The following is a 24,881-nucleotide window of genomic DNA, read 5'->3' as shown; positions in this document are numbered from 1 at the left end:
CACTATGTTCAGGGGTACCTTCACAGAGGTTCCCCAGCCAATAACAAGGGTGGTGTTATCCTTCCAGCAAAGGCTGCATGGGTACATATCGGGGCGAAGGCTGGCATTGTCCCGTAGCACATTGCTTATTCGTTGTCTTGTGCTGATGTCATAAATCTTCACACCCTGCAAACAAAAATAAAACTGTTTACTATTTAGGACTAATTTTCAATTTTCTAAAAGTAGGCAGATTAATGGAGTTATCAACAAGTAAATGGTCACACAGACAAACTGATATAAACATTTCCTCCTGTGTTTCCTCCTGAAGCTATAAGTAGCTGAAGAATTCACTGGCAAGCAGCTGACGCTACTGTTTGGGAACGTAGATAAACTATCAAGAAGCTCTGCTTTCTGATAAAGCAGGGTGTACTGAAGGCAGAACAATCATGTTGTCAAGACACAGCCAAGTATAAGAAGCAGGTTTACTTTTCTTTGCTGCATTTTGTGGTTCTTATATTGTGCCTAAATAAGTTGCTCATTAGAAGGTTAAAGACAAACTTACCACGCTGTTTGCCCATGCAATCAGGTTGGCCCTCCACTTGATGTTGGTAATAGTCCCTTCTCCTTCATGCAGAGTGAGGGTCTTCCATCTGTTCAGCCAGTTTCTTTCATACAGTTGAAGCTGATAAAATTTGAAATACAGGTTCATTTGATTTACAATCATGTTCTTGTTTGGCCCTCATGAGAGCCAAAATACATTTTGCACCATGCATTTATCAGTGCTGACAGTCTGAGAAGTTTTATTAAAGGCAACCGTCGTACATCTCCTATATATACAATATCAGTATATTAAGCTATGTAGAAAATGCTCCTCAACTTAAGTTAAATATCCCAAATTAAGGGACATGCAGTATGACAATAAATGTAATTAAACTGCAAAAGGAGAGTATGAAACAGGTGTAATTACAGTAAGTGTGACTACAACAACTTTTTCTTTTTTTTTTAACATAATACATCAAATTTCAAGCCTTATTTATCATTTTATCAAATAAAATAAAATAAAATAAAATACAGCAGGGGCATACATGTGTAAAAACCCTTGGAGGATCTTGGATCTTGTTTATTGAAATCCCTGATTGACGGAATTCATTTATTAGTCATAGGAAACACAGAACTGAGTGGAAATAATAATAATAATAAATAATAATAATAATAATAATAATAATACTAATAATAATAATATATATTATTTTATATAGTGACTTTCATAGTGGACCACCATCATATAAAGATACAGATATTAACATTGTGTACCATGCTCTTGCTAAACCTGGTAGATACTGTTAAAAAAAATAAAATAAAATACTCCTTCCTATGACAGCCAGTAGCATGCTTTCTGGGAATACTGTCACACACTCCATCAAACACACACACACACATGTATTTCTTCCTACCCTTGCTTGCTATGTTGTAGTTCATGTACGCGTAGTATTATAATAGATTTGTAAATAGTGAATAATGCAATGCTTTCTTTGTATTTAATTACCCTGGGACACTGTTTAAATGAAAGGAATACATCTGAATTGTATTAACCCAATGAGCAGCTTTTTGAGAATCCTCAGTTTCTGAGTACTGTGCACCAAATACAGTGAACTATAACTGTTATCTGTAGTTTCTTATGCTCACCACAAGATGGCACCTGGATACAATTTATAACAGTGCTGTTTCCAATTATAAAGGAGCACATATACAGTGCATCAACAGTAATATTTCCTGAGTTGATAAAACCATTGTAGTAATATAAAACAAGTAAGAAGCAATGTAATAGCAGGAAGGCACAGTTACATTATAGAGACAAATAAACCAAAATATTCCTATATCTGGGTAGATTTATTTACATATTTAAGTAGTGATATCTAATGACTTTATCTAGAGCAATATTTGTTTCAGTTGTTCCAGAGCTATTTTACTCTGCCCTTTGCCTGAATCATGTTGTGTGCTGAGGCCTATTATTGCAGCTAATTTATTTCTGGCAGTTTATTGTTTACCAAGCGTGTGGTCAGCTCCCCTGAGTCTGTCCACTGAAAACACTAGCCTACTCTTCTCATCTCATTGAGATTGGCCCGTATCCTTGGAGATTTGCCATCTGTTTTTCTGTCTCTTTTCTCTCCAGGGTCTCAACCACCTGCAACATGCTGGGATCGATACATTAAGCCTCCACAGCAGAAGCACATCAGAAGTATATGCTACTGACATAGACGGTCTCTGTCATTGTTAAACCAGCTGCACATTTTCACACTTTTGTCTAAAGTATACATTAAACAAAAGTATATTGATCGCAAAATCTAAACATTTTATATTCACTGGAAAGAATGTATTGTATATCTAAATAAACCACAGGACAGCCTAAATCGTCCTTTAGGCAGGCTGGTTCTGAGAGGAGATTATAGGGACACCTGGAGTATATATGTCCTGTGTCTCCAATATTTATTCAAAATCTATGGATTTTTATATTGTCGGTTCAATTGTGCAAAAATCTAAAATGGGCCGTCTTTTGTCAAACTGCTGCTACAGCGCCTAATCTCTGCCTCGCTGTGTGATGTCAATCGTATGTTACAACCCGCCACATCAGTGTTACCCCTGTTGAGCTCCAAACAAGCAGACCAAACCCATTTGTATTGAATAATTCCTGTACCGTTTATATAGCCTATAAATCAGCATTCCTTCTTTGCTATTCTTAACACTGGCACACCAATTCTAAATAAAACTTCAGAATATAACTATTAAATTAGATATGATCCTATCACCTTTGTGTGTTATTTTGAATAATAGTAATATTAATTATACATATTTTTTATACACTTGACAGTCAGTTTAATAATAGGTATAATTCAGTATTCTGAAAATGAGTATTCAAAATAAGTATTCTTTTCAATCTGTTTCTCACCACTATTCAACATTTACATGCAAACAGAGTTTTTACAAAACAAGCCTAGTTTAATAGGTGTAATGTATTAATTATAACAAGTACACACACAGACCAGCTACTGCTGAACAGTATCTGAGGTACAGTGCTAGGCAGGTTTCAATCCAGCACTCTCAATATAGCATTATTCATAACAGTTAGAAGGGAATTTAAAAAGGTTATCCAGTAATCTTTGTAAATGCACCACATTTCTGTTTTGTATTGCAACATCAACCTGTCAGCTGCGGGCAACACAGGCTGTTTATTTGTAATTAAAAAACCCAACATAACCATTTCCTTAAAACTGCAGGCTGCTTTTAAATTAAAATCTACATCATACATTTTTTTGCAAGGACACAAAAATGCACCCCAGAAGTGCTATTATTTGCATGGTATCTTACAGAGGTTAATACAGGTTTTCTAAATCCCTGACTACAATAGTTTACTAAATTCCACATCGTAAACATCTTAACCTCAAAACTCTTCTTCGGACTAATGCTTACCTTACTGTGAATGCTATGTTCACGTATTCCGAATACTGAGTATTCTGAATAACAGTGGGGTGTTAGCCTGCATGTAAATCCACTTTTTCATGATGTATTTCTGTATGCCATGTTAGCTCCGATTACACTATGTAACACAATTTTTGTTCCTGGGTAGTAAGTGTTATTTCCTAATTGCTTATGCCTCAAAAGTATAGAAAATGGCTATTATTCCCCACAAACTTTGCTTTTGTGACCAGGACAGTGATATTTTGAAATGTACCTATTTCCAATGAGAAAACGGGTGAATTTGTGTCTTTTCGTTCACATAAAGTCAGAAACAACATATGAATCCAAATTAACATGTATTTATACTAAAGTAGTATAAAAATGACTACAAAAGATTTAGAAGTGAGTAGTTTTTCGAGATTTATGATTATACTGTAAATCACTTTCACGAATCAGCCCCCAAACATAGTCTCCCATCATGTTCTCGTTATACTGTCCTTGGTAGCGGTGTTCAAAGTCCAGTATATCCTGGTGGAAGCGCTCACCTTTCTCCTCCGAGTACGCTCCCATGTTCTCCTTGAATTTATCAAGATGAGCATCAAGGATATGGACTTTGAGGGACATCCTATAGCCCATTGTGCCGTAGTTCTTCACCAGAGTCTCAACCAGCTCCGCATAGTTTTCGGCCTTGTGATTGCCCAGGAAGCCCCGAACCACTGCAACAAAGCTGTTCCAAGCCGCTTTCTCCTTACTAGCGAGCTTCTTGGGGAATTCATTGCACTCCAGGATCTTCTTTATCTGTGGTCCGACAAAGACACTGGCTTTGACCTTTGCCTCAGACAGCTTAGGGAAGAAGTCTTGAAGGTACTTGAAGGCTGCCGACTCCTTATCTAGAGCTCTGACAAATTGTTTCATAAGGCCCAATTTGATGTGCAGTGGTGGCATCAGCACCTTCTGGGGGTCCACCAGTGGCTCCCACTTGACGTTGTTCCTCCCCACAGAGAACTTGGTCCGCTGTGGCCAGTCCCGCCTGTGGTAGTGCGCCTTGGTGTCCCTGGTGTCCCTGCTGTCCCAAAGGCAAAGATAGCAGGGAAACTTGGTAAAACCGCCTTGGAGACCCATCAGGAGTGCCACCATTTTGAAGTCTCCTATGACCTTCCAGCCATATTCATCATACTTCAAGGCGTCCAGCAAGGTCTTGATGCTGTTGTAATCCTCTTTGAGGTGCACCGAGTGAGCCAGGGGAAGAAACGGGTACTTGTTACCATTATGGAGCAGCACAGCTTTGAGGCTCCTGGATGAGATGTCAATGAAGAGGCGCCACTCATTCTGGTTACAGGCGATTCCGATTGCCTCGAACAGACTGGTCACATTGTGGCAGAAGCAGAGCCCATCTTGACAGGTGAAGAAGCTGGAAAAGGGTTGGTGACGCTTCTTCTGATCTGCGACTTGCACACTTTCATCCAACAAGTTCCATTGCTTGAGCCTAGACTTTAAAAGCTCGGCATTGGACTTGGTGAGACCAAGATCTCTAATCAAGTCGTTTAGGTCTTTTTGGTTGGGGTAGTATGGGTTTCTCTCCTCAGCTCCACCTCTGAAATTGTCATCTGGATCTACAACGTCCTCCTTGCTCTCTGACTTGCTGCTCTCTTCTAAAGACGGCTGCTCTCTCTCCGGAGGAGTGGGTACGGGGAGCTAATGGCAGTGTGGCACTGGGGCGATGGATGAAGGAAGGTCCGGATACGTGATAGCAGGTGCATTCTTGCCAGTCCGACGTTTAGAAGGGTCCACCATGCAGAAGTAGCAGTTGCTTGAGTGGTCAGTGGGTTCCAGCCAAATTCTTGGGATAGCGAACTTCATGGCTCTCTTTTCCCCTCTGTACCATCCTACAAAAATACATTTATTTCACTCATGACTGGTATATTTTATCAATAACATTGAAAATTGTAAAACATTTTAAAATTAAAAACTTTTACAATTTTAAAAATTTTAACAAATTTTCTAACATAAAATTCCAAGCAACAATTGTCCAGCTTACCTTTCAGAGATTTTTTTTGCAGTGCTCGCAGGTGAAATGAGGTGCCCAAGGTTCGTCTTGATTCCCGACAGGCATGCCGAAATATGCCTTGTAGGCCTCACACATCTTAGCAGATGCTTCCACGGAGTACTTTTTCGCTCTTGTCTTGATAAATTGGCCGCAGACATAGCAAAATGCATCTGCCGGATGCTTGCAGCCTCTTGATGCCATCTCAGAAAAATGCAGATATGTATCCACTTAGGCAGCTGGAACTAAACTGAACTGGTGGGCTTAAGGCCCCTGTATTTATACTACTATTTATATTACTGGAAAGTTCTAGAAAGTTCTAGAAGTTACTCCAAGTTTACTCAGCACTGAATCTATCTGGAATGTTCTGGAAAATAGGTAAATTTCAAAATATCACTGTCCTGCAAAAGCAAAGTTTGTGGGGAATAATAGCCATTTTCTATACTTTTGAGGCATAAGCAATTAGGAAATAACACTTACTACCCAGGAACCAAAAAAAAATAAAAAATGTGTTACACTGTGTTATTATTATTGTCATGTAATCACCATCGTGGTTTTGTCAGCCTTCTGTTTCTTAATCAATGCTTTATTTTGGCACACATCAAACCCTGAAGAAGTTGATGCACTGTAATGTGTCTGCATTTCTATAGACGATTTGCTGCTCTTGACACCTACTGATTTTGGGGGAGATACACTTACTCAATTCCCTATCAATGCCAACAGTAAAGTTAAGTCTACAGTTGTCACTAAGATCGGCTAGTGCTGTGACTACTGATTATCAGCAGTTACAGAAACTCGTTAGAAAAGGCCCAGGCACAGCCACTATACTGCTGTCAGCGTCATGTTCCCCATGACCTACAATCACAGTAAGGGTGACATATATACAGTACGCACGTATGTATAGACATAGATTAATACAGACAGATAGTACTGTAATTGCACTAGGATTATAAAACTCTCAAATAATTTTACGATATGTACTGGCTTCCCTACATAAACCCAGATAATGTACTTGGTAAATGATTTTTTCAGCTTGAAAATAGTTAAATATGTATTTCTTGGAAACAGGTATTGTTTCTTTGTAAATGTAATAAGCAATGCTAAAGGATACTATCACCAAGCATTTTGTTGATAATTGGTGCCTGCCTCTTCAGAGGCCATTGTAGGCATCCCTGATGACTTCCTAGAAAGGGGAGGACATCAGGTTGTCGGCAATAAGAAAAATCTGGAGGAAAGCCAACGTTTGAAAATGAACTGGAAATATTTCCACTCTGTCAAATCAAACATTTCCTCAGGGTCCACAGAACTCTGGAACAATGCAACTGTATCATTCTTTTCAATGTTTTTAGCATCAGACGTTTGTAAATCCTAGTGTAAATGAAAATTAACTTTACTCCTTGGTAGACAACACCATTTAAATTATTTACTCTTGTAATGACTTTCAAAACTGTCTTTAAAGATGAATGGATGTTATAGAAAGCTTGTTTTTACTCTGCGTCTCTATGTGTGAGACCAGGTCACAAAGCATTGTGGAAATAATACTGAACTAACAAGAGTGAGTTCTGCACAATATTGCATCATCTGCATCAAGATATACCTCCCTTTGAAGTTTATTGATTTTTATCAGTCTACTCCTCATGCTTTCTGGGATATTATTAAATATAAAAGGCAGAGGGAGGAAAACAAATCAGTAATAATTGAGTGAAATAACATTTATTGTTATCCTTTAATAAGGATCCAATGTGTATTAAAAGAAAGAGTAAGCTTAAACAAGTCTCTAGGAAGAGATCTCAGCTATTGCTTTGGGACTGTAATCTCACAATACCAAATTTGAAGTTGAATCCCAATGGCAACAATTCTGCAAATGCAGCTCAGTTACTAAAACAAGCCATTGGAGCTTGATAGTGTTCTACATTCACAACAACATTTTACACTGAGCAATACAAACTGATTTTGATACTATATAACTTCCTGTCACAAGGACGGCCAAAGTCGGTGACGACAGACCAGAAACAGGAACTGACTCTGCACACAGCTGTTGAAATGGTGAAGGCACTGATGTGCAGTTTAATAATACAACAGGCAGAAAATAAAAGGTTTGTAACAAACAGCACACGGCACATGAGGCCAAAATAAACAGACAAACAAAACGAATAGACACGGACAAAACACAGAGTGGACGAACGCTACACAACAATTGAGATCTATATTTACACTTCTCTCTCTCTCTCTCTTTCTCTCTCTCTCCCCGTTCTCCACTCGTGAACACACAACCCCACCTATATGACAACATGCTCCTTTTATGCAGCTGTACCGAGACTCGACTGGTAATCAATCATTCAATTGGAGTCTCGGTACAACTGCACGTGAATTAATCAAGTGCAATTCCCATTGCTCACATATTATTACTTTTTACTTGCACGTGAAGTGCTGTGCAATCCTCGTGCCTAAATACACATATACATTTTAAACACTCGTGTTACACAGACCCGTTTATATCCTGTGTACCAATGTCTATACACCAACATTTAAACACACCACACGCAACACATAACAGATAATATACACAGGGGCGGGCACTTTGTCACACTTCCACATTACGATGTACTTTCTTGGACACTAATAAGTATATACCCTAATGCCACCTACTGGACATTTTTAAACCATTTGTGAAATGGTTGTATCAGAATTGAAGGACAGCACCTAATATACTGACAGTAACCTATATGCACTAACCTAAAACGGGCTGATCCGTCCACTACCCAGATTAAAGCAGGTTAGTTTGGCACAGTACAAACAGCAGGAGTCAAGGTGCTTTGGAAGGACAACAAGGCCAGACCCCTGCATTGTAATATACTTGACCTTCACGACAATCCACTCCAGTATCCTCCTGCCAGCCCTCAGGAGCAATTACAATCAGCAATGAGCTAAAAGAAACACAGGTGGCTCTTGCAGTGAAGCATATTGCTTGGGTTGCATCCCTTTGAAATCAGCAAGACTTTGACAGTAAGGAATAACTTAACCTCATAGACTTTTACTTACCAAGCAAGAAGCCAGCATCTAATTTTAAAAAGCACAAACAAACTCTGGCATCAAATTATAATTTTAATAAAGACAACAAGTGAGACAGACTGTTCAATTTTCCTTGCCCTCTATGGGACATTCACCTTGCTGCCTCCTGTGACAAACTGCTTGCTGCTTGATCTTCCAAACTGCGGATGGAGCGCAACTATCTGAAAAGGTACATAAACAATAACAGCATTTAAATAAAAGCATTGTAAAAGTCTGTTCGATGCTTAACCCAGTATGTAAGCAATTATGATAATAGGCACATTTTTTAAAGGAAGTTATCAAAATAATTTTAGTATTAAGAATCACTTTCTAGGAATCCCGAGGTCACACTTAATTATAAATGTGGATTTGATTTTTTAACGTTATTTTTCTGCATTAATAAATGAACACAAATAAAAGAAACACACTTTTTTTGTGACCAGCGTGTTTTTGATAACAGGAATGCAATAAAAATTGAACTGGCATACAAATTAATTTTAAATGGTTTGGGCTAATTATCAAGCAAGCAACCTTTCTTTAAAACTATTCTCTTTCAGCTAATAGAGAAGGTGAGTTGCTAATGAAGTCAAAATATGTGTGTGTGTGTGGGGGGCAGGTATTTTAACATGTATAAACAGTGGCTGGTTGGGGAGATACTATAAAGGAATTAGAGAGAAGCTTTGAGAATATGCACTTAATCCGATCTATAATGTTAACAGATGGGACTTTAGTGGGTTTTAACTGAATAATGCTGGAACTAAGAAAGCCTGAGGCTGAATGCAGTTTGTGTGCTGCGTCAGCGCGGTGGACAAGCAGCAGAAAACTAGGATTTTATTTTTATGTTTTAACCGGACTTAACTTTATTTTATTACCCCCCCCCCCCCCCCCCCCCCTCCAGCACCACTGCTAAACAACTTATTTTAATTTCCCTGCACAAGCCAACCTTTTAAAACACCTTCCACCCTTCTTGGCTCTTACCCTCATATATCTTTTCACATAATTGTTCCAGCCACGCACCAGTATTATCAAAGGGAAGCTGATTTATTGTATCTACTTAGCATGTTTTACAAGAGATTGTGTGTGCCATGGATTAAAAAGGCTACTGATTGCCTTTCCTTTTATTACCTTTTTTCTTTTGTGATTAAGAGCTCTTGAAAGGTGAGAGATTGGCAGGCCGGGAGACTGAAGGGCTCAGTTTATCATAAAGTAAATGAGGTGCAAGCAGTCAGTAATGAGAGCTTCTCTCAATGGGTCTCTATGAGACTGGCTCCCAAGACAGTAGATGTTAGTACTGCCATGATAACTGATAGAACTGTGTCCAGTGGAATAACTAAAGCATTTTTTCCCCCCCGAATATAACATTTTATGTACATTTATCAGTACTTAATCTATAACTATAAAACTATCAGGGATGTATGCTGTATGAGCTACTATCCTTAATATAGTTGATGGTTTCTTTAGTATTACTACATACTGTATGCATCAGTGCTGAATGAACCATTTATCACATTTGTTGAAAAGTCTGTTAATATTACTGCTGATTGTTTTTTCCAGCAAATTAAAGTGCGGACAACCCGACTGATTGCCATTATTTGGGCTATTGTACTGTTCCAGTTGACGCATTTTAAAGGAGCAGAACGGGGTCAATTCTTGATGAATCTGCCCTTGATAAAAGCACAACGGTTGGTCAGGGATCCGTAGCTGTCCAATCACCAACTGCCATGCCATGTGGACAAACATACAGCCAGCAGCATCTCTGCACGGTGCCTGGCTTCATTTTATATTTCAAAAAACAGATTTACAGAAGCTAAAAGAAAAACAAAAACGACACTGTTGGGAAACTGATGCCCACCCTAAAATTATAATAATAATAAAAGAACCAAACACAAGAGAAAGTGTCTACTTACCTTAATGGGGCAGTCAAAATTTTCATGAAAGCCTTCTCTGGTGTACAACCCAAATACCTGAACCTGTTAAAGGAAAGAGAGAGCGAGAGAAACCCTTGAGGTTGGATGGTTGGTGTGGAATGGTATTTCACATTATTAAAACAGCTTGAACCAGAGCACCTCAGAACTGTTGCATTTACATTGCACTATTAAAACAGCTTGAACCAGAGCACCTCAGAACACATGCATTCACATTGCACTATTAAAACAGCTTGAACCAGAGCACCTCAAAACACATGCATTCACATTCCATATCCTACCACTTAATTAGCAGACCCCACACTTAGCGTTTGTACGTTATCTAGCACCAGATCAATCACATTGGACATAAGGAGTGCTCTTCCATTTCACAAATGGTTCTGCATAGCTGCAAAGCCAGGACAGTTCTCTACAGACACTTAGTGATTCCACTAAACACGGTGTATAGTGTATATTGCTGCATTCAGCTCCTACCAATAGCATAATATATGTAATCTGAAATACCAGACAAGTGCTATTGAATATTTGGCAGTAAAACCCTAATCAATAAATAACACAGGAATTCATACAATAAAAAAAACAATAAGAACATAATGTAAATATATTTAAAAATGCACCCTATAAAGCAGAAGCCAAAAATAAATAAATAAATAACTCGGACATTGAAATCAGGAGGATTCTGACATTGAAATTAGGGGGATTAAGTTGTTTCAAATTTGTTTTACCGTTGTAACTGTAATAAATGGTGCAAATTGCACTGTGGCATAAAGACCTTAAAAACTGAACTGGCCCTGTGTCTTTAACATATTCAGACAGACTGCAAAACTGTTCACAAACATGAAGACGACACATATGGACACTTTGAAAGGATTTCTCACATATTTTTAATATCGCAAATGCCATTTACAGTGTAATAAGGAATAACCTGAGAAGCCTTTTCTCCATGAGGCACAGTAGCATTTGCTTATAGCATTCAGAGTTGTGTGTAAAACTGTGTTAATATATAGTATAGGACCATTTTTTTCAGGGCCCAATTTTGGTAAAAGGTAAAGATAATAATAGGCTTCATATTGTGATTTTTAAGGGAGTTTGAGCTTAACTCTTGTGCTGCTCTGAAAAATATTGGGCTGTACGAAACATTTTCGATGTTATGCCTGGCACCAAATTACCACCTTGCCAGAATCTGAGTGACAGAGAAAATGCCAAGTGAAAAAACTGCTCCACCTGATGTGTAGTATTGATTTTGAGAGAGAGAGAGAGAGAGACTGAGAGAGAGAGAGAGAGAGAGAGAGAGAGAGAGAGAGAGAGAGAGAGAGAGAGAGAGAGAGAGAGAGAGAAGATCAAGACAGCATCTCAACCTGTTTAAAACAAAGTAAGTAGTTCAGGATGCACATGCAACCCAAGCTGCCAAATAGTAATATCTACTTAAAGTCACAGTTGCTGCTTAACATTTGGAAAGCAAGTCAGAATCAGGGGATACAGATACAAACACATCACTCCAAAATGCCTCAGCACTGACCCAAGGGAAATATTACATATAGTGATCAGCTAGCCATGTTGTTATTCTACAGGAGAAATGCAATAAACAAGAGCCACTTTTTTTTTCATTGTACAACAACCTCTTTTCCACATTTATTTTATTTGAAGTGTAATTCAAGTGAAATTTGAAAGTTTTCCATTGCTTGTTGGCTACAAGTGTACCTCAGTAATGTTATTACTTTATGAAAATGTCTCATTTGCCACTTTGTTTACTGAAAAGAAACGGCCACGGCAGGGATTTAAACTACTGTATGGCTTTACTTTGTAGGTAAGGCTTTCACAACCTTTTTTTTTTTTTTTTTTTTTTTTACTTCAGGGATATTTTCTTTTATTTTAACAGTGAATACAATGAATCTGATTATGTTTTTATGTTTTGGAAATGAACGAACCGACGCACATGAAAACACCACGTTCACCTCAGCACTTACAATCACTTCAAAAGGTCTGCTGAAACGCACAGGCCCAGAAGGTGCTGTAGATGTTTAGCCAGTCTTAGTGTTCCAGATTTGTAGGGGTAATATTAGTTTTTTTTGTTTTGTTTTGTTTTTTTGCAGCAACCTACCTCGAACGATCTTAATACTGCCCAAAACACCCTGCTACTCATCTACCTGTGAAATTATTTTCCAGGAGACCTTTTGATAAGATCTTAGGTGACTTAACCTTGTAAGAGGGGCTATACTTTTATGTTCCCTGATGTCTGTCACAAAGCACACCTAGAAAGAGTTTTTGTGAAATATTGTTTGTGAAGAGGTGTTTTAAAATAATACCCCAAAAAAAAAAATCCAAAAAAACATTTTTGCATTTTTTCATAATCAAGGCAGTTGTTTGCTAGTGGGCTCCGATTTATGACCGGTACATCACTCCCCCATGGCTGTCATCATAACCGACATCTTGAAATCTGTGTTAATGTTTGCTTTCTCTTATGGTGTATAAAGGCTTCACATTTCAAATGAAGCGGGTCTCAAAGGATCCCAGTGATTGCTACAACAAGAATATACAGTTTTAAATAAAATAAGACCATTACAAGCTATCATTACATACTTTCACAACCTTTACAGGCAAAAGCATGTTTGTGTGCACCATCTCTAAGTATCAGCTGTAACACCCAGACATTAGACAACATTTAGATATGAATCAATAAGAGTTACAAAGTAACCAAATCCTTACTGACAAACACCGTCTTATAAAGAAGACACATACAGATCTTTGTCATAGTTAATTTCAGTCTGGATTTTCTTACACACGCTGCTGGGAATTTTATAAGGCAAAAGGAGTCAGGTAAAAGACAAATTCTCCTCTTTTAAAATGTTAGTTATTCATCCTGTGTGCAAAGAAAAAGCATTTTCCTTAAATCGCTGGCCAGTTCTCTTGAAGAGAAATGAGTCATAAATACTAGCTAGCCAAGAAAAATTTTATTTGTTTCAACTGGAGAGTTCAATTAACAGTTACCTAATATTGTTAATTTCAATTAACAGTATTAGGTATCAGATAGTATCTTCAATGCAACCGTTGAGTAAAAGACTCAGTATTCAATAAATCTGTATTCATTTTCAAGAGATAATCAACTTGGAGATTTGTTGTTTATTTTTGTGATACCAAGAACCATCATGTTTCCTATTGATCTCTAATTGTACTGTTAGGTTGGTACACTTGATGGGCTGCTGTCAAATATACCACTTAACATAAATAGCTGCCACATGAAAGGTACATTCTAAAATGTAATATCTAATTAAACACCCAAATGTAATACCCAGTTTATTTTTCAGAGAATTCTTACTTATATCACAGTAGACCAACAACTTGAAGGAGCTACACACCGTTCACACTTGCGGTTTAGGCCGGCCAGGGCCGCCTTATCTCATGTGTAAACGCTCGAAAAATAGAAAGGCGGCCCTGGGCCGGGTGAAATTTAGACCAGCTTTTTGATCCCAACGCAGGCCCAGGGCCGGCCTTAACGCGTCAGTGCGGTGACGTAACCACTCACCTACTAGGTCGAGCGTAGTAGATCAAAACAATGTCGGTTTTAAGGGGTAGCAGCTGGGACGATGCAGAAATGAACCCTTAGCGGCCCATTTATTCAGCGCTTGTCAGGAGCGTCAGGTCCAATTTATTTTCCAATTTATCACCAAACTCCTCAATTATGCTATCCAAGTCATTATTTTATTACTATAACATTTCAAAAAGCTCTGCAAATGTCTGTGATATTCTTTGAGCACTGGATGCAGAAGCAGCTATCTCCTTTATGTCCGTGCTATCTCTGGTGAAAACCTGCAAGTTTGTCCAAGAACTCTCAGAAATACTGAGCAGCAGGCCAGAAATAAACCCACCAGGGATCTTGGATTTTATGGAACCTACGGTGATCACCAGCCCGTTAAATAGCAATGGGGAATGCACTGAATACACCGACACTTTTGATGATGATGATGATGCTGGGTCAGCCATGAATGGTAAGTACTTCTTCATTGTACAGCTTTCATTAAAACGATAAAACTTGCACTCTCTCGCGCTCTGTGTGTGTGTGTGTATATATACACACACACAGAGCATGCCAAGACGCATGAAAGCTGTGCTTGAAAATCAGGGTTATTCCACCAAATATTGATTTCTGAACTCTTCCGAAGTTAAAACATTAGTATTGTGTTGTTTAAAAATGAATCTGAACTTATTTTCTTTGCATTATTCGAGGTCTGACAACACTGCATCTTTTTTGTTATTTTGACCAGTTGTCATTTTCTGCAAAAAAATGCTCTAAATGACAATATTTTTATTTGGTATTTGGGAGAAATGTTGTCAGTAGTTTATAGTATAAAACAAAAATGTTAATTTTACCCAAACGCATACCTATAAATAGTAAAACCAGAGAAACGGATAATTTTTTTTCAGAGCTGTATGTGTGTATATATATATATACACACACACACACACACACTTCAGATTGTAGCTAAGATTGTAAATCTCAATTTTGATAAATAATGCATATGACGTTGCATATGCAGTCACCATTAATATAATAATCTGTATTGTGACTAAGGTAATGTACACGTCCTTGTCTGCTGCATTTACGCAAGAGCCAACATGATCACTTCTTTCCACAGTAACCGACTGCACTGTCAACACACACCTTTATCATATCTTATGCAATAAACACAGTACCAAAAGTATTGCAAAAAATATAATAAGATTGCCATATTTATGTCTGCAAATTTCCCAGCTCAATCTCTTATGTTGACTTTCGGGAATGCAGTGTTTACGTCACTGTTTACATTCCTGACACTTCGATGCAATTTAGGCTTCCTTTTCAGCCACATGTGTGAAAGCACTCAGGCCCCCTAAAACCGCAATTGTGAACGTAAATTTTGAGGCGGCCAAAGGCCGACTCAGTAAGTGTGAATGGGGTGCTACTGTACTAGATCAAATACAGCATGTTGAAATAAAAAAGCTATCTTTTATTCTACCACTGGAGGGCATCAGAGAGCTATCTGCAGCAGTAATGAACCAGACAGTAACTGCTATCTGGGTTGAGGGAAGTATAATGTCTTGTGCTGTTGTTAAAACATTGCTGTTCAAAAGTAAATGGTAATCTTCTTAATGTGTTGAAAAATACAGTGTATTATAAAAGAAACAATTTACCTTGCCATCTTCTGAGCAAATTCCCACATGCTCCCCGCTATCATCCAAGCTGATCTGATTTATTTTCACCGGGCTCTGGAAAGGCAAAACATAAACTAATCAGGATTGAAAAATGTGACATGTAAGATTGAGACAAAAGCTGCGTTTAATAATCCATTTAGTGTCTGAAGGCACGGAGGGGTGGGGATCTGCTTTGACAAACTGTCCTTTCATCTGTGGGGCCTGAGTTTTTAATCTACCCCCAAACTCAAAACGTCAAAAAATCAATTTGACAGTCACACAAGTTCATATGTGAAATGAGGCCCGGCACATTCTTAGCCCTTGTACTATGTGTGATGAAGCACTGTGGCAATTCATTTGGAGTGTAACTTTTGGTAATATTGAGAAATCCCGATCAGGCAGTTTTCAGGTGTTACAGAACATAAACCACTCATAGTCTTTTACAGTGGCACCCCCTATTTGTTTCAATATATTTCCTATGTACCATGTAATAAACATTGTTTTTCATTAAATGCTGTGACACTGTGGTAGAAACATTAAAGTTATTGGTCAATCTCTAGTTCTGAAGATGCTGGTGAATAGAAGGCTGTAATGAGCAGTCGAAACATTTACATTCTTTCAAACATTTTACTGTCAAATGTAATTTATTATACTGTGTAACCAGAAAAAAAAAAAAAAAAAAAAAAAAACACCATAATTTAGTCGTAAAAAAATATGTACTGACTTTTTTTCAGTGGAAGGTAGGCCTTTACTCAAAAGTCAGACAGTACAGTACTGGTCAAATGTAGCAAGCAAATTCCAGGTTAGGTGTCATGCAGGTCACCGTGCCAAGAATTTCAGTCTCAGGGGTTAGTTTCAGGCCCTGTCCACACTACATAACCAGAGACTGTACTCAAAAATGCTTTAATTAATCCAGCTCAAAGCATCCACACTAAAGTACCGTTTCATGTTTAGTCGGGCTTAATGCGTACAAACACTATAAAAATAGTTTGGTTACAGTTCCTAGCAGCGCAAAAAATCTTACAAGAAAACAGGGTAAAATAAAAGTAAATACCAAATGTCAAGAGCCTTGGTAAAATTGAATTGAACAGTCCTATCCTTAAGGAACCCTCTGAGTATTTGTCATTAGTTTTGTAACATTTACATTTTAACATTTCTTTCAGATTTTTACACTGGCTTAAAATCACTTGATAAATAATGGGGATCTGTTTCAACTGAAGGACAAGAGGGTTAAATGACCTGCCTAGTTTATAATGTAAGATCACCTCTTCTCCTCCCCTTTTGGTCAACACACTCCATCACACTGCATCACATTAATTTGTTTAAATAAGTGAGAAAATGGATGAAACATTTAACCAGGAAAAAACCTACTGAGACGCATCATCTCACTTCCACGAGTGCCCTAGTGGCAGCAGCCACTGGCCAATCACACACTTACAATTCCACAGGTCCAGGGAATGATCCTCAAAACGTAAAACAAATTAACACAACTAAAGAACCTACTTATACGACACAACCGTTCTCCACTTCCAGAAAAACAAATAAACAAACCGAAAAAAAAGCAGACAAATGAACACAGGTCCTGTCAATCAATTATCTAACTGTCCATGGAAGAAAAACCAAAACACTCGGATCATGTCAGCCCTTCAATTCAGGAAAAAAAAAATCCCGCCTATACTCTATATGGGAAGTTCCCATTAATTGTGTTCACTGTGGCAAAGCTGTCTCCCAGAACACCTACTGTCAAGCCACCTTTTACTCACAATCCCCTAACAGGAAAAAGAACAAATCAATCAGCTAATGTATAATTTGTAAAGCCTCTCCGCCTAACAAATGGATAATTGATTATTTTTATGAAATGCTGCCTCACTATGGAAATGAAGCAGAGGGGTGAGTTTAAAAAAAAAAAAATGTCACAGGGCCTTACAGCATCACAGGGAGGACACAGCATCTGAAACAGCGAAAGGTGAGAGTCTTTTAATAACCGGTAAAAAACCTTTTAAAACTGTGAGTGTGAACAGGCCGCCCAGCACTAAAATCTGACAGTGTCCCCAAGGTCATTTGAGGTCACTTTAGTTCAAATATATAATATTTCAATCAGTGCTTTGTTTCTCTACATTATAAGTCTGAACTATTACAGATATGTCATATGCAATTACTCTGAAGAATACCAAACTGCACAGCCGTTCAAAGAAAGAAAAGGCTTGACTTTGAAGAAATACGTCATACTGAAGAGTTTCAGATATTACAGAATGATTATAAACACTCACAACAACATCAAGATGTTACTGGGACTTCATTTTAATTCAAAGCTGTTTTTACTGAATGTTTCAGGGAGACTGGTATTTCTATATTAAAAATTGGATTTATATGATTATATTAGATTACATTATGAATAATCGATTCATTGGTTGTTCACATGCTCTTATACAGTGCAAGTATTTATAAAAACAGAGCAAAGCTGTGTATAAGAAGCATGACAAAAAGTTGAGGTCACATTAGTAGTACTGTACAATTTCATATGGAACTTAATGCAACACTTCCAGTCAACTTGTTGACATTCATGGGGAAACCAGCGATTGGTACTCAAATGTGAAGCAAATCATGAAGCTTCTGAAGCTTAGTGTTCCCTAAAGGATAAATGGAAAATATTTAGAATTATATTTAAAAAAAATTCGGGAGAAATACATATTTTTAAAAAAATAAGCGCAGGGAAAGTCATTGTTTTAAAAAAAATAAATAAATAAATCATCAAAATTGTTTTTCCTACAAGAAATCAAATTCCCAGAAGAATTCCATTGTTCAGCCACATTCCTTCATAGGAAAGTGCAGCACAGAAAAGAGTGCAAAAGATATTTTTTTGCTTGCAAATGCTTTTGGGGGGGGGGGGAATACAAAAAAACATTAAAAGCCAAATATACGCCTAACAGTTTGTGCACATAAGAAAATTGTATGAAGTGACGGGCAATACATACTGGATAAGACTTACTTGGATTATTTTGTTAGCTCTGAGTACTTGAAGATATGCAATTAATTGATCTAATTATTATGATAATATATTCAATTCCACCTGAGTGATATTGCTGTTAAAATGCTGTGGAGAATGAGGCAGTTTTGAATAGAAATTGACATTTGAGTTTGGGTGACAATGTAGTAACCATACAATAAATTAAATCAAGGTAATCGCAGGGACACTGCAGATCTGCCTCAGGCCCTATGATGGACTACGAGGAATATGGGGAAGTAAACAGATCCTTGATCACTTTTTTATGCAATTAAACAATCTACATGTAATACACAATTACATTTATTGTGATTAAGTATTCTATTAATAACGATTACTACATAGTATATAATCTTTAGTATAAACCGTTTGCTTATGCAGGAATGGAAAGTTTGAAAGTAAAAGCAAGTTGGCATTTGCTCAATTAAAAATGTCACTGTGGTATTTTGGATTCAACCATTATTCAGTCAACATTATTCCAATACTGTCCTAAGGAAGCATTTAATTAGCAGAACTGGACTGCTAACCTGCTTGCATGTATATTGACTGGAAATAAAGACCAAGGATACAACCTGTGTGCAACGAGCCACAGTGGTCTTATGGTCGAATATTTGTAGTTATGTATGGATGCCAATCAACAAATGGTATCAAAAACACTGTTTTCTTTGTGAAAACATAGCATATTTGTTTTTGGTAGTTTTACTAAATAGTCATTTAAAATGAATGTTATTTTTTAAAACTATATGTCCCCATTGACAGCACAGTATACTCACCTAGTCCTTAGGCATACTGTGCATCTTTTTACAGTGGTCCAAGTAGTACACATGCTAAGAGGCAATCTATGCAAGGTTTCTCATTAAACAGTTGTTACTGTGAAGTTTCTCTTAAAAAGGTGCTTTTCTCGTTCACTCACCAGGCACACTGCCTTCACAGCTCAGTAAAGAATACTTACAATGTCAAACTTCTGGGTTACATTTCCCTGTATATCCAGCAGAAACACCTTGCCAAAATGTGTGCCCAGAGCCAAGAACTGAAACAAAGAAATAAGAGATTTAAAATAACATTTTACATTACAGCATTCATGCATGAACTACTTGTTGCACTGCAGGCAATTCTATACATCATACCATGCTCTTCCATTCGCTCTGTCTATGGATCGTTTTAAATGAAGCACATAAACCAATTTGATTTTAACAAAATGTAAAGAATCAAATATCTTGTACCAGTTATCATGGTTTTTGTTATTTGTTACTTTTTAAAAGTCACTAATTCTAACTAGATAATAGTGCCATAATTAAAATGCCTTTTGATCCATTCAGGTGGCATTTTCAGTACTTGATCTCTCCCTTAGGCTACCATCTCAGTAATGGTCAATGTTGTCATGGCTCGACAAAGCCTTCTGAAACATTCTTCTTGTTTAACTAAGGGGACAGATGTATGGAAGAATATGCATTTTTGTTTCCACCAATGAAACCCAACTTTAGTTGACTTGTCTAGATTTTAACCGGACAGAACACAAATTAATCCGGAGGTTTTATTTGGAATTATTATGCTGTTGAACTATATGTCATTAATTCATTCTGGACACAAAAGTGTTGCTCGCATCACAAATTAATACTTTTCTAAAGTCTGTACATTATATATAGTATATACCGGATCTTCAATTATTAGTATGGTATATACAATGCTTAGCAACACTAGAAAAAAAAATAGAAATGGGTGTTTTGTGTGTATAAAAAACAAACACATTCTCTGTGGAAAACCCTTTTATGTCTTTATCCGATTGCCTTGATGAAATACACAGCATTATAATAAACTCCCTGGCGTCTCTTTGTAATGTAAAGAAAGAGTTTAGAAAGACTGGGCAAAACATCTGTGTGAACGGAAGAGAATGAATCCGAACTGTAAATCTACCTCCCAACCTGAAGGGGCACTAAATAAGGTTGGCGGTACGCATTCACAAGGATGGGCCGACGTGAACCGGATGTCGGCCATCTTGGTGAAAGGGCGTAGCTGTAAGACTGCTGAACAGCTCTACTGTGATCAGCTGTGCTGCACGCGGCGATTAGACAAAGCGTGGCAGCGTGCTCATCACAGGAAGGACTTTGGTAGTACAAAGGTGAGTACGGCCACTTACTCTGAAACGGTAAAGACACCAAAGCATTGTTGTTGAGTTTTTGTATTTTGTGCAGATGGACATCACGGGCGCTGAACCTACGGAGCCACCACTACTACCCGGAGCACCTGCACCACCACCGCACCTCAACCCGATACAGCACCTGCACCACCACAGCACCTCAACCCGATACAGCACCTGCACCACCACAGCACCTCAACCCGATACAGCACCTGCACCACCACCGCACCTCAACCCGATACAGCACCTGCACCACCACAGCACCTCAACCCGATACAGCACCTGCACCACCACAGCACCTCAACCCAATACAGCACCTGCACCACCACAGCACCTCAACCCGATACAGCACCTGCACCACCACAGCACCTCAACCCGATACAGCACCTGCACCACAACAGCACCTCAACCTGATACAGCACCTGCACCACCACGGCACCTCAACCTGATACAGCACCTGCACCACCCCAGGACCTCAACCCGATAGAGCACTTGCACCACCACTGCACCTCAACCCGATACAGCACCTGCACCACCACAGCACCTCAACCCGATACAGCACCTGCACCACCACAGCACCTCAACCTGATACAGCACCTGCACCACCACAGCACCTCAACCCGATACAGCACCTGCACCACCACAGCACCTCAACCCGATACAGCACCTGCACCACCACTGCACCTCAACCCGATACAGCACCTGCACCACCACAGCACCTCAACCCGATACAGCACCTGCACCACCACAGCACCTCAACCCGATACAGCACCTGCACCACCACTGCACCTCAACCCAATACAGCACCATGGAGCACCTCAACCTGATACAGCACCACTGAGCACCTGCACCACCACCACACCTCAACCCGATATAGCACCTGCACCACCACAGCACCTCAACCTGATACAGCATCATGGAGCACCTCAACCTGATACAGCTCCACTGAGCACCTGCACCACCACCGCACCTCAACCCGATACAGCACCTGCACCACCACAGCACCTCAACCCGATACAGCACCTGCACCACCACAGCACCTCAACCCGATACAGCACCTGCACCACCACAGCACCTCAACCCGATACAGCACCTGCACCACCACCACACCTCAACCCGATACAGCACCTGCACCACCACAGCACCTCAACCCGATACAGCACCTGCACCACCACAGCACCTCAACCCGATACAGCACCTGCACCACCACAGCACCTCAACCCGATACAGCACCTGCACCACCACCATACCTCAACCGATACAGCACCTGTCCCACCATAGCACCTCAACCCGATACAGCACCTGCACCACCACTGCACCTCAACCCGATACAGCACCTGCACCACAACCACACCTCAACCTGATACAGCACCTGCACCACCACAGCACCTCAACCTGATACAGCACCATGGAGCACCTCAACCTGATACAGCACCAACTAGCACCTGCACCACCACCACACCTCAACCCAACACAGCACCTGCACCACCACTGCACCTCAACCCGATACAGCACCTGCACCACCACTGCACCTCAACCCAATACAGCACCTGCACCACCACCACACCACAACCCGATACAGCACCTGCACCACCACAGCACCTCAACCCAATACAGCACCTGCACCACCACAGCACCTCAACCCAATACAGCACCTGCACCACCACATCACCTCAACCTGATACAGCACCTGCACCACCACAGCACCTCAACCCAATACAGCACCTCAACCTGATACAGCACCTGCACCACCACTGCACCTCAACTGATACAGCACCTGCACCACCACAGCACCTCAACCCAATACAGCACCTGCACCACCACAGCACCTCAACCCAATACAGCACCTGCACCACCACAGCACCTCAACCCAATACAGCACTTGCACCACCCCAGCACCTCAACCTGATACAGAACCTGCACCACAACCTGATACAGCACCCGGAGCACCTGCACCACCACCACACCTCAACCTGATATAGCACCTGCACAACCACCGCACCTCAACCCGATACAGCACTTGCACAACAACCACACCTCAACCTGATACAGCACCACAGAGCACCTCAACCTGATATAGCACCACGGAGCACCTGCACAACCGCCGGTCCTCAACCTGATACAGCACAACGGAGCACCTGCACCACCACCACACCTCAACCTGATACAGCACCACGGAGCACAGGCACTACCACCGCATCTCAACCTGATACAGCACCATGGAGCAGCTGCACTACCACCGCACCTCAACCCGATACAGCACCACGGAGCACCTGCACTACCACTGCACCACAACCTGGTACAGCACCACGGAGCACAGGCACTACAACCGCACCTCAACCTGATACAGCACCACGGAGCACCTGCACTACCACCACACCTCAACCTGATACAGCACCACGGAGCACAGGCACTACCTATGCACCACAACCTGATACAGCACCATGGAGCACAGGCACTACAACTGCACCTCAACCTGATATAGCACCACGGAGCACCTGCACTACCACCACACCTCAACCTGATACAGCACCACGGAGCACAGGCACTACCACCGCACCTCAACCTGATACAGCACCATGGAGCACCTGCACCACCACCACACCTCAACCCGATACAGCACCTGCACCACCACCGCACCTCAACCTGATACAGCACCCAGAGCACCTGCACCACCACCCCACCTCAACCCGATACAGCACCTGCACCACAACCACACCTCAACCTGATACAGCACCCAGAGCACTTGCACCACCACCACACCTCAACCTGATACAGCACCACGGAGCACAGGCACTACCACCGCACCTCAACCTGATACAGCACCACGGAGCACAGGCACTACCACCACACCTCAACCTGATACAGCACCACGGAGCACCTGCACTACCACCACACCTCAACCTGATACAGCACCACGGAGCACCTGCACTACCACCGCACCTCAACCTGATACAGCACCACGGAGCACAGGCACTACCACCACACCTCAACCTGATAGAGCACCACGGAGCACCTGCACTACCACCGCACCTCAACCTGATACAGCACCACAGAGCACCTGCACTACCACCGCACCTCAACCTGATACAGCACCACGGAGCACCTGCAATACCACCGCACCTCAACCTGATACAGCACAACGGAGCACAGGCACTACCACCACACCTCAACCTGACACAGCACCATGGAGCACAGGCACTACCACCGCACCTCAACCTGATACAGCACCACGGAGCACCTGCACTACCACTGCACCTCAACCTGATACAGCACCACGGAGCACAGGCACTGCACCCTGGAACTGGATTTATTGTTTTACTGTTTTTTGGACCTCAAGCCCACTGTAAATTCCCCAACACCATTGCTGGTAGAGGGTAGTGGTTTGTTAAATTAAAAACCCAAGACTTTTTGTAAATACACCCGTTGTTGTGGACACTGGATCATTACCCGCACCACTCACATCCTGACAACCTGCCAAAACAATCAATATTAATTGCCTGCTATCAACCCTCTGTCAAAGATTGTGAAATATGTCGTCCCTGCAGTCAGTTGTACAGCTCTTATACATGTCATAATGTAGGGGTAACAGGAAGGATATTTAAATCTGACAGTTCACTTACCAAAAAAAAAAAAGTTTAAATAAGTGTGTACTACTGTACATAATCACAGGTATTTTTTGTATATTACATTGTGCCTCGGACAACTTTGATATACACGTTTCAAGAAAAAATGTGACAGAGATGTGCAAACTACTGTTCAGATCAGGCTTGCTCAAGTTGGATGCCTGCAGAAACATGGTATATGTACTTCTGTGCCTATCATATATACTGATAAATTTAGCAGAACTCTAGTGAAAAAAGGTTCTTAACTTGTATTGTAGTGGTAGTGCAAGTTAGCTGTCAGAATGAGGTATGAGGTGCCTTCGTCTGCTGACAACAAATGGTGTGTCTGCAGTCTGTACACACTGGCTGATGGACTGTGGCAGGGAATTAAAAATGCAGCCTGAGAGGCAAGCAGCAAAACATCCTCTGGAGCAAAAACTGTGAAATTGCTGGGGATACCCTATTTATTAAAAACACAGCACTGTGAAATGGTGTTTTATACTATTCAGAC

The 24,881-nt window shown here is 40.4% G+C and overlaps 1 protein-coding gene across 3 annotated transcripts in view; it reads right to left on the bottom strand.

Annotated features, from left to right (window-relative positions):
- Positions 1-24,881, bottom strand: part of LOC121312777 (vacuolar protein sorting-associated protein 41 homolog) — a 67,902-nt gene that overhangs the window by 22,104 nt on the left and 20,917 nt on the right. For all 3 annotated transcript variants that reach the window (XM_041244524.1, XM_041244525.1, XM_041244526.1), the window contains exons 4-9: positions 19,581-19,658; positions 15,625-15,699; positions 10,438-10,500; positions 8,647-8,712; positions 542-661; positions 19-165 (exon numbers count right to left, since the gene is read on the bottom strand). In XM_041244524.1, coding sequence (XP_041100458.1) covers positions 19-165; positions 542-661; positions 8,647-8,712; positions 10,438-10,500; positions 15,625-15,699; positions 19,581-19,658 — 549 coding nt within the window. The remainder of the gene's footprint in view (positions 1-18; positions 166-541; positions 662-8,646; positions 8,713-10,437; positions 10,501-15,624; positions 15,700-19,580; positions 19,659-24,881) is intronic.

Source organism: Polyodon spathula, chromosome 3 (assembly GCF_017654505.1).
Source record: "Polyodon spathula isolate WHYD16114869_AA chromosome 3, ASM1765450v1, whole genome shotgun sequence".
Taxonomy (NCBI): domain Eukaryota; kingdom Metazoa; phylum Chordata; class Actinopteri; order Acipenseriformes; family Polyodontidae; genus Polyodon; species Polyodon spathula.
The sequence above is the reverse complement of the archived record's forward strand: the minus strand, read 5'-3'. Positions and strand labels throughout refer to the sequence as shown.